Raw genomic sequence first — 12,314 nt, 5'->3', positions numbered from 1 at the left:
TTCACATACATGATAATTTAAATATTCTCCATAAGGGCTTATTTAATTTCTTGCCAGATAAAATACTGTTCAAAAGAAATTCTGGTTTAAAACAGGTTCATAGTTTATTTTCAAATATTGAACTTAAGGTTATTTGTTTCATAAATTCATGAAGTATTTTTTAACTATTGAAATATGGAATAGGAAACTGAGAGAGTAAGCTTTGTTTTCAAAAATCCACACAACAATGCAACTTCATGATATTCTGTAGACAAGAAACATTTATTGAACAGCTATCAACTGAGTGGTGGATACATCTATAAATGAAGTGTGACACACTCAAATATATATTATCCAAATGTGTATACAATGTCTGCAGTAAATGATACTTTAATTAAAGCTGTAATAAATACTAAAAGTCTGTCTTAATATGCTTGTGTTTAATTATGAAATATAATGCTATCAATATAAGTCAGATACGGGAAACTTCAAGTTGTGACCTAGGTCTTCTAAATGCACAGTTTTAGGTAATCAGTTTTTACGATGATAAGATGAAGTTTTTATTGACTCTTCAGGTGGATATTGATCCAAATTCAGGAATATTTATCACGTTGAATCCTGCTGGCAAGGGATATGGTGGACGACAAAAGCTGCCAGATAATCTCAAGCAACTGTTTCGTCCTGTAGCGATGTCTAGGCCAGACAATGAACTAATTGCTGAAGTTCTGCTTTTCTCTGAAGGTTTCAAGTCTTCTAAAAGTCTTGGACCAAAACTTGTAGCCATCTTCACTTTGGCAAAGTATCTTATTTTGTTATGTGTTTATAAAATTAACTTTCAATCAAGATAAACTCATTCTAAATCTAGTAACTTATCTACAATAATTCTTATTCTTAATAAGACATTTGGTGATGTAGTAAGTTTACAATGGATATTGATTTGTGTTTATTTTAGTTAGAATGCCAAATTTTATTATTGAGTTGTTTACTCTTTTTTTGTACTTTATGTTTTATCTATTTACCTTTTGTTAGCACATTCTATAGGTTTTTGTTTCCATTTTCCTATGTTTCTTTAGGTCTCCTTCACTTCTGATGTGTTTGTTTCTTTATATCTCCTTCACTTCTGATGTGTTTGTGTTTCTTTATATTTCCTTCTCTTCTGATGTGTTTGTGTTTCTTTATATTTCCTTCTCTTCTGATGTGTTTGTGTTTCTTTATATTTCCTTCTCTTCTGATGTGTTTGTGTTTCCCTTATTTCACTTTGTAATGTGTAAAACCCCTTCCAGTTTCTGCAGATCTCCCTCAGTAATGATGTGTTTGTGTTTCCCTTATTTCACTTTGTAATGTGTAAAACTCCTTCCAGTTTCTGCAGATCTCCCTCAGTTATGATGTGTTTGTGTTTCCCTTATTTCACTTTGTAATGTGTAAAACTCCTTCCAGTTTCTGCAGATCTCCCTCAGTTATGATGTGTTTGTGTTTCCCTTATTTCACTTTGTAATGTGTAAAACCCCTTCCAGTTTCTGCAGATCTCCCTCAGTTATGATGTGTTTGTGTTTCCCTTATTTCACTTTGTAATGTGTAAAACCCCTTCCAGTTTCTGCAGATCTCCCTCAGTAATGATGTGTTTGTGTTTCCCTTATTTCACTTTGTAATGTGTAAAACCCCTTCCAGTTTCTGCAGATCTCCCTCAGTTATGATGTGTTTGTGTTTCCCTTATTTCACTTTGTAATGTGTAAAACCCTTCCAGTTTTTGCAGATCTCCCTCAGTTATGATGTGTTTGTGTTTCCCTTATTTCACTTTGTAATGTGTAAACCCTTCCAGTTTCTGCAGATCTCCCTCAGTATGATGTGTTTGTGTTTCCCTTATTTCACTTTGTAATGTGTAAAACCCCTTCCAGTTTCTGCAGATCTCCCTCAGTATGATGTGTTTGTGTTTCCCTTATTTCACTTTGTAATGTGTAAAACCCCTTCCAGTTTCTGCAGATCTCCCTCAGTATGATGTGTTTGTGTTTCCCATATTTCACTTTGTAATGTGTAAACCCCTTCCAGTTTCTGCAGATCTCCCTCAGTATGATGTGTTTGTGTTTCCCTTATTTCACTTTGTAATGTGTAAACCCCTTCCAGTTTCTGCAGATCTCCCTCAGTATGATGTGTTTGTGTTTCCCTTATTTCACTTTGTAATGTGTAAACCCTTCCAGTTTCTGCAGATCTCCCTCAGTTATGATGTGTTTGTGTTTCCCTTATTTCACTTTGTAATGTGTAAAACCCCTTCCAGTTTCTGCAGATCTCCCTCAGTTATGATGTGTTTGTGTTTCCCTTATTTCACTTTGTAATGTGTAAAACCCCTTCCAGTTTCTGCAGATCTCCCTCAGTATGATGTGTTTGTGTTTCCCTTATTTCACTTTGTAATGTGTAAAACCCCTTCCAGTTTCTGCAGATCTCCCTCAGTATGATGTGTTTGTGTTTCCCTTATTTCACTTTGTAATGTGTAAAACCCCTTCCAGTTTCTGCAGATCTCCCTCAGTATGATGTGTTTGTGTTTCCCATATTTCACTTTGTAATGTGTAAAACCCCTTCCAGTTTCTGCAGATCTCCCTCAGTTATGATGTGTTTGTTGTTGTGTAGACAATCTTATAATTTAGTTTTTGGATTTTGTTTTTTCTGTAAAACTTTCTCATTGCTGTTGTGTTTGTTTCTCTTATAAAACATAAGAAACATTCCTAGGTTACCCTTCTCATTCAACGTAGAATAATTCTATAAGTACAAAGCAGTTCACTAAGATTGGAATATACTTGATTCTCGATTACAGGACAAGAATAACCATATTGTATTTTTATGTTGTTCTTTTCTATTACTTGTTTCCATTACTTCTACACCATTAAAAATTTATTGTTATGAGAGCAAGTGAAAATAAGCCGAATGTTCATTCCTAACTGCTTGTGATAAATTTCTCTTTGAGTGGTCCCCTCACTATATACTGTATTTAAAACATTGTATGTAAGAACTGAAAAATTGATGTATTAAATTCTCCTTACTTAGTACCGGATTGATTTCTTCTTACACCAAAAATTTATTAAATTTAATTTCAAAAACATAAATATTTTGCATTTCTATCTTGCCAGAAGGAACTTTAGTACAATACACAAATTTCATTTGGAGAGTTTACAGCATGAACTTTGAATAATTAAACAGATTATTAACGAGAAATGAATTGTACTTGTTTTACAATATTCTGAAAATTTCATCATCAGTACAAAAATAGTTCATAGTTTCATCCTCTCATATACCTTTTTCACCATAGAATATTTCAGGTAATGTAGAATAATTCATTACATATACCTTCAGCACAACTGAAATATGCATAGTTATTTATTACAACATAAAAAAATGACACTGTTTGAGCTACCTATTATAGGCTTTTATGATGCACCACATATCTTTTGTAGTTTTTATATTGCGTTAACTATTTTTATAGTTTTTATTTATGTTTTATTAGTTTTGTATTGTGTGTGATATCTTTACAATTTTACAAGTTTTAGTAACATATTTTACTGTTGTGTATACTGTGTGGTAACTAATTTACTGTTGTACATGCTGTGTGGTAACATTTTATTGTTGTACATGCTGTGTGGTAACATATTTTATTGATTATACATGCTGTGTGGTAAGATATTTCACTGTTTTTCATGTTGTATGGTAACATACTTGATTGTATTACATGCTGTGTGGTAAGATACTTCACTCTTTTTCATGTTGTATGGTAACATACTTGATTGTGTTACATGCTGTATGGTAAGATATTTCACTGTTTTTCAAGTTGTATGGTAACATACTTGATTGTGTTATATGCTGTTTTTAATATATTTATATAGAGAGCTCCTTACTCCAAAACAACACTATGACTGGGGACTTAGAGCACTAAAGACAGTGCTTCAGGGATGTGGAAGACTTCTTCAAGAGGCGAAAAGAAATTTATCCGATGATGAGAAAGGTTAGAAAAAAGTCTTGTAATTAAAATGTTAGGATGTTTGTTAGTATTGCCAAGTAATAATATGTTAGTTATAGCATTTATTGTTCAATGGAAAGTAAAACATGTCACATTTGGTGAGCAGTTATTCCATGATTTTCAGCATATTCAATACTGCTGACTTTCTGTTGTTCATATTCAGAACAATGTTTTGTATGAGGTATTTGAAAACAAACTATTAAACTCTTTCGTAGTCAGATTACATCTCACAGATGTTGTGTATCTTATAAAAAATGGAAAAAATAAAGTGTTTCATCTAGCAGTATGATTTTAAATATTTTATTTATAATACAAAACTGTAGTTAATGTCTCATGGTAAGTTTGAAGGCTATAGTGAGCAGAGCACCATAGTCCATTGTGTATCCTTAAAATAAACATACTTTCATTGGTATAGATATATTTACACATGGTTGTTTTCTTAGCATTATCTATTCTGAATTGTACTTGTAATTAAGGTACTTTGGAAAAGGGTTCTTTTTTTGTGAAATTAACATCTATTTTATCCTAAAGGTTTGAAAAATATTTTGATTTCTGTTTTCAAAATAATTTAAAATATGTATCTCCAAAGTATATATTTTGTAGTTCAAGAAGTATGTAATTTATTTTTACAATTCTTGAGTGAGTTAGGCTTACTTGTGTGATGATGAATCTCATTAATGTAGTAGAAAATTAACAAATAATGTTATTGTAACAGTACATGTGTTTACTGTACTGAGTGGTTGTAACGATAAAATTAATTGGAAGTTACATTGTTGTGATTCAGTTTTTATGTTTATTTTGAAAGGTTCTCTTAAATTTCTAGTGATCCTAAACCCATATTTCCAGTTTTTATGTCTTTTCCATTTTATTATATTAATTGATATATCACATAAAACACTTTAGTTTCTTTCAGTCAGTACAGATCACTCAACTGGTATTGTAAAAGTGACATTACTTGTACTATATTATGATGTTGTTACAAGTGTAATTGCACATTAAACCATATGTAACCTTCACCTTTTTCAGTCAATATAAATGACTCATTTGAGAGTCAGCTGGTGGTACAAGCCCTCAGGGTCAACACACTATCAAAACTAACGTTTGCAGACTCTCAAAGATTTGATGGACTAGTTCAAGACGTGTTTCCTAGGATAGTCTTTAAGGGTGTTGGATATGAAAGCCTAGCAGAGGCTGTTCGACAGACGTTTGCTGAACAAAAACTTACAATGAATGAGATGCAGGTAGGTAGAATTTTTATTGTTGTTTAAACGGAATAAAAATTTATTGTAGAGTGATATTGTGTTTCATGTCTTATTATATAAAGGTGGTAGAACAGTTAAAATGATAAAATAGTTAAGTATTTGAAAGATTGTTTAGCTAGAGTTGTTGTAGTGAGTCAACTGGAATGGATAGAAACTGCCTACAAAAAAAAACAACAAAAAAACGTAGAGGATGACTTTTCCAAAAGTCTTGCATCTTTATACCATTTATGTTATAGCGGTGACTGTTTTGTTTCTCTGTTGATAACCAAACATTTTCTTTTCTTTGTATGATTTGAAGTAAATAAAATGTATATTGTGCACTTTGGTAAATAAATCTACACTTCAGTTAATTGATATTTGCAAGTTATAGGTACAATTCATTATGTGCATTTGTTGTAATCAGTATTAAAAAGCAGTACCTGTGCTTAAGAAAGTAATAGTACTTGTACTATAATGTTCTAACACAAATTGTTTTAAGTCATGCCAGCTTCTTAGAAATAAAATATTTAAAATTATGTTTTCAAACATCTCTGAATTTGAGCCACATTGGATAATTTGACTTTTATAACAATATTTAGGTCTATTAGTTTCCAGTAGTTCACAGGCTTTTTAAACTTTAACTGTGAAAACGTATATAGATAGTTTTTCATACAGTATTTTCTATCTCATTGTCCAGTCCAATTGATTAGTTCTGGTATTGAACAAAAAGCATGGCAGCAACTTGAAGATGTCTGAAATTCTATTTTTTGTACAACCCTGATTATGAGTCTCAAAACACAAAGGGAGTGAAGAACCGTTCTGGGACAACTTGGAACCTCTTCCATTTTGGTTGTTCCACACTCTATACTAAATTAACTTAAAAACATTTAAAGCCAGCCCTTATCATTCAAATACTTATGGAACCTCTTCCATTTTTGTTGTTCCACACTCTATACTAAATTAACTTAAAAACATTTAAAGCCAGCCCTTATCATTGAAATACTTATAAAACCTCTTCCATTTTGGTTGTTACACACTCTATACTAAATTAACTTAAAAACATTTAAAGCCAGCCCTTATCATTCAAATACTTATGGAACCTCTTCCATTTTGGTTGTTCCACACTCTATACTAAATTAACTTAAAAACATTTAAAGCCAGCCCTTATCATTGAAATACTTATAAAACCTCTTCCATTTTTGTTGTTCCACACTCTATACTAAATTAACTTAAAAACATTTAAAGCCAGCCCTTATCATTGAAATACTTATAAAACCTCTTCCATTTTGGTTGTTACACACTCTATACTAAATTAACTTAAAACATTTAAAGCCAGCCCTTATCATTCAAATACTTATGGAACCTCTTCCATTTTGGTTGTTCCACACTCTATACTAAATTAACTTAAAAACATTTAAAGCCAGCCCTTATCATTCAAATACTTATGGAACCTCTTCCATTTTGGTTGTTCCACACTCAACACTAAATTAACTTAAAAACATTTAAAGCCAGCCCTTATCATTCAAATACTTATGGAACCTCTTCCATTTTGGTTGTTCCACACTCTATACTAAATTAACTTAAAAACATTTAAAGCCAGCCCTTATCATTCAAATACTTATGGAACCTCTTCCATTTTGGTTGTTCCACACTCTATACTAAATTAACTTAAAAACATTTAAAGCCAGCTCTTATCATTCAAATACTTGTGGAACCTCTTCCATTTTGGTTGTTCCACACTCTATACTAAATTAACTTAAAACATTTAAAGCCAGCCCTTATCATTCAAATACTTGTGGAACCTCTTCCATTTTGGTTGTTCCACACTCAACACTAAATTAACTTAAAACATTTAAAGCCAGCCCTTATCATTCAAATACTTATGGAACCTCTTCCATTTTGGTTGTTCCACACTCAACACTAAATTAACTTAAAACATTTAAAGCCAGCCCTTATCATTCAAATACTTGTGGAACCTCTTCCATTTTGGTTGTTCCACACTCAACACTAAATTAACTTAAAACATTTAAAGCCAGCCCTTATCATTCAAATACTTATGGAACCTCTTCCATTTTGGTTGTTCCACACTCAACACTAAATTAACTTAAAAACATTTAAAGCCAGCCCTTATCATTCAAATACTTATGGAACCTCTTCCATTTTGGTTGTTCCACACTCTATACTAAATTAACTTAAAAACATTTAAAGCCAGCCCTTATCATTCAAATACTTATGGAACCTCTTCCATTTTGGTTGTTCCACACTCAACACTAAATTAACTTAAAACATTTAAAGCCAGCCCTTATCATTCAAATACTTATGGAACCTCTTCCATTTTGGTTGTTCCACACTCTATACTAAATTAACTTAAAACATTTAAAGCCAGCCCTTATCATTCAAATACTTGTGGAACCTCTTCCATTTTGGTTGTTCCACACTCTATACTAAATTAACTTAAAAACATTTAAAGCCAGCCCTTATCATTCAAATACTTATGGAACCTCTTCCATTTTGGTTGTTCCACACTCTATACTAAATTAACTTAAAAACATTTAAAGCCAGCCCTTATCATTCAAATACTTATGGAACCTCTTCCATTTTGGTTGTTCCACACTCAACACTAAATTAACTTAAAAACATTTAAAGCCAGCCCTTATCATTCAAATACTTATGGAACCTCTTCCATTTTGGTTGTTCCACACTCTATACTAAATTAACTTAAAAACATTTAAAGCCAGCCTTTATCATTCAAATACTTATGGAACCTCTTCCATTTTGGTTGTTCCACACTCTATACTAAATTAACTTAAAAACATTTAAAGCCAGCCCTTATCATTCAAATACTTATGGAACCTCTTCCATTTTGGTTGTTCCACACTCAACACTAAATTAACTTAAAAACATTTAAAGCCAGCCCTTATCATTCAAATACTTATGGAACCTCTTCCATTTTGGTTGTTCCACACTCAACACTAAATTAACTTAAAAACATTTAAAGCCAGCCCTTATCATTCAAATACTTATGGAACCTCTTCCATTTTGGTTGTTCCACACTCAACACTAAATTAACTTAAAAACATTTAAAGCCAGCCCTTATCATTCAAATACTTGTGGAACCTCTTCCATTTTGGTTGTTCCACACTCTATACTAAATTAACTTAAAAACATTTAAAGCCAGCCCTTATCATTCAAATACTTATGGAACCTCTTCCATTTTGGTTGTTCCACACTCAACACTAAATTAACTTAAAACATTTAAAGCCAGCCCTTATCATTCAAATACTTGTGGAACCTCTTCCATTTTGGTTGTTCCACACTCAACACTAAATTAACTTAAAACATTTAAAGCCAGCCCTTATCATTCAAATACTTGTGGAACCTCTTCCATTTTGGTTGTTCCACACTCAACACTAAATTAACTTAAAACATTTAAAGCCAGCCCTTATCATTCAAATACTTGTGGAACCTCTTCCATTTTGGTTGTTCCACACTCAACACTAAATTAACTTAAAACATTTAAAGCCAGCCCTTATCATTCAAATACTTATGGAACCTCTTCCATTTTGGTTGTTCCACACTCAACACTAAATTAACTTAAAACATTTAAAGCCAGCCCTTATCATTCAAATACTTATGGAACCTCTTCCATTTTGGTTGTTCCACACTCTATACTAAATTAACTTAAAAACATTTAAAGCCAGCCCTTATCATTGAAATACTTATAAAACCTCTTCCATTTTGGTTGTTCCACACTCTATACTAAATTAACTTAAAAACATTTAAAGCCAGCCCTTATCATTCAAATACTTATGGAACCTCTTCCATTTTGGTTGTTCCACACTCAACACTAAATTAACTTAAAAACATTTAAAGCCAGCCCTTATCATTCAAATACTTATGGAACCTCTTCCATTTTGGTTGTTCCACACACTATACTAAATTAACTTAAAAACATTTAAAGCCAGCCCTTATCATTGAAATACTTATAAAACCTCTTCCATTTTGGTTGTTCCACACTCTATACTAAATTAACTTAAAACATTTAAAGCCAGCCCTTATCATTCAAATACTTATGGAACCTCTTCCATTTTGGTTGTTCCACACCCAACACTAAATTAACTTAAAAACATTTAAAGCCAGCCCTTATCATTGAAATACTTATAAAACCTCTTCCATTTTGGTTGTTCCACACTCTATACTAAATTAACTTAAAAACATTTAAAGCCAGCCCTTATCATTCAAATACTTATGGAACCTCTTCCATTTTGGTTGTTCCACACTCTATACTAAATTAACTTAAAAACATTTAAAGCCAGCTCTTATCATTCAAATACTTATGGAACCTCTTCCATTTTGGTTGTTCCACACTCAACACTAAATTAACTTAAAAACATTTAAAGCCAGCTCTTATCATTCAAATACTTATGGAACCTCTTCCATTTTGGTTGTTCCACACTCTATACTAAATTAACTTAAAAACATTTAAAGCCAGCCCTTATCATTCAAATACTTATGGAACCTCTTCCATTTTGGTTGTTCCACACTCTATACTAAATTAACTTAAAAACATTTAAAGCCAGCTCTTATCATTCAAATACTTATGGAACCTCTTCCATTTTGGTTGTTCCACACTCAACACTAAATTAACTTAAAAACATTTAAAGCCAGCCCTTATCATTCAAATACTTATGGAACCTCTTCCATTTTGGTTGTTCCACACTCAACACTAAATTAACTTAAAACATTTAAAGCCAGCCCTTATCATTCAAATACTTATGGAACCTCTTCCATTTTGGTTATTCCACACTCTATACTAAATTAACTTAAAAACATTTAAAGCCAGCCCTTATCATTGAAATACTTATAAAACCTCTTCCATTTTGGTTGTTCCACACTCAACACTAAATTAACTTAAAAACATTTAAAGCCAGCCCTTATCATTCAAATACTTATGGAACCTCTTCCATTTTGGTTATTCCACACTCAACACTAAATTAACTTAAAACATTTAAAGCCAGCCCTTATCATTCAAATACTTATGGAACCTCTTCCATTTTGGTTATTCCACACTCAACACTAAATTAACTTAAAAACATTTAAAGCCAGCCCTTATCATTCAAATACTTATGGAACCTCTTCCATTTTGGTTATTCCACACTCAACACTAAATTAACTTAAAAACATTTAAAGCCAGCCCTTATCATTCAAATACTTATGGAACCTCTTCCATTTTGGTTGTTCCACACTCTATACTAAATTAACTTAAAAACATTTAAAGCCAGCTCTTATCATTCAAATACTTATGGAACCTCTTCCATTTTGGTTGTTCCACACCCAACACTAAATTAACTTAAAAACATTTAAAGCCAGCCCTTATCATTGAAATACTTATAAAACCTCTTCCATTTTGGTTGTTCCACACTCTATACTAAATTAACTTAAAAACATTTAAAGCCAGCCCTTATCATTCAAATACTTATAGAACCTCTTCCATTTTGGTTGTTCCACACTCTATACTAAATTAACTTAAAAACATTTAAAGCCAGCCCTTATCATTCAAATACTTATGGAACCTCTTCCATTTTGGTTGTTCCACACTCTATACTAAATTAACTTAAAAACATTTAAAGCCAGCTCTTATCATTCAAATACTTATGGAACCTCTTCCATTTTGGTTGTTCCACACTCTATACTAAATTAACTTAAAAAACATTTAAAGCCAGCCCTTATCATTCAAATACTTATGGAACCTCTTCCATTTTGGTTGTTCCACACTCAACACTAAATTAACTTAAAACATTTAAAGCCAGCCCTTATCATTCAAATACTTATGGAACCTCTTCCATTTTGGTTGTTCCACACTCTATACTAAATTAACTTAAAACATTTAAAGCCAGCCCTTATCATTCAAATACTTATGGAACCTCTTCCATTTTGGTTGTTCCACACTCTATACTAAATTAACTTAAAACATTTAAAGCCAGCCTTTATCATTCAAATACTTATGGAACCTCTTCCATTTTGGTTGTTCCACACTCTATACTAAATTAACTTAAAACATTTAAAGCCAGCCCTTATCATTCAAATACTTATGGAACCTCTTCCATTTTGGTTGTTCCACACTCAACACTAAATTAACTTAAAACATTTAAAGCCAGCCCTTATCATTCAAATACTTATGGAACCTCTTCCATTTTGGTTGTTCCACACTCTATACTAAATTAACTTAAAACATTTAAAGCCAGCCCTTATCATTCAAATACTTATGGAACCTCTTCCATTTTGGTTGTTCCACACTCAACACTAAATTAACTTAAAACATTTAAAGCCAGCCCTTATCATTCAAATACTTATGGAACCTCTTCCATTTTGGTTGTTCCACACTCAACACTAAATTAACTTAAAAACATTTAAAGCCAGCCCTTATCATTCAAATACTTGTGGAACCTCTTCCATTTTGGTTGTTCCACACTCAACACTAAATTAACTTAAAAACATTTAAAGCCAGCCCTTATCATTCAAATACTTGTGGAACCTCTTCCATTTTGGTTGTTCCACACTCAACACTAAATTAACTTAAAAACATTTAAAGCCAGCCCTTATCATTCAAATACTTGTGGAACCTCTTCCATTTTGGTTGTTCCACACTCAACACTAAATTAACTTAAAACATTTAAAGCCAGCCCTTATCATTCAAATACTTGTGGAACCTCTTCCATTTTGGTTGTTCCACACTCAACACTAAATTAACTTAAAAACATTTAAAGCCAGCCCTTATCATTCAAATACTTATGGAACCTCTTCCATTTTGGTTGTTCCACACTCAACACTAAATTAACTTAAAAACATTTAAAGCCAGCCCTTATCATTCAAATACTTATGGAACCTCTTCCATTTTGGTTGTTCCACACTCTATACTAAATTAACTTAAAAACATTTAAAGCCAGCCCTTATCATTGAAATACTTATAAAACCTCTTCCATTTTGGTTGTTCCACACTCTATACTAAATTAACTTAAAAACATTTAAAGCCAGCCCTTATCATTCAAATACTTATGGAACCTCTTCCATTTTGGTTGTTCCACACTCAA

At 31.9% G+C, this 12,314-nt stretch overlaps 1 protein-coding gene across 1 annotated transcript in view; it reads left to right on the top strand.

The window, feature by feature from the left end:
- LOC143230147 (cytoplasmic dynein 2 heavy chain 1-like) overlaps positions 1 to 12,314 on the top strand; it is a 291,177-nt gene that overhangs the window by 108,753 nt on the left and 170,110 nt on the right. The window contains 3 exon segments of the mRNA XM_076463222.1: positions 555 to 778; positions 3,849 to 3,967; positions 5,009 to 5,223. Of these exon segments, the coding sequence (XP_076319337.1) occupies positions 555 to 778; positions 3,849 to 3,967; positions 5,009 to 5,223 (558 nt within the window).

The sequence above is a fragment of the Tachypleus tridentatus genome, chromosome 10 (genome assembly GCF_004210375.1).
Source record: "Tachypleus tridentatus isolate NWPU-2018 chromosome 10, ASM421037v1, whole genome shotgun sequence".
Lineage (NCBI taxonomy): Eukaryota > Metazoa > Arthropoda > Merostomata > Xiphosura > Limulidae > Tachypleus > Tachypleus tridentatus.
The sequence above is the reverse complement of the archived record's forward strand: the minus strand, read 5'-3'. Positions and strand labels throughout refer to the sequence as shown.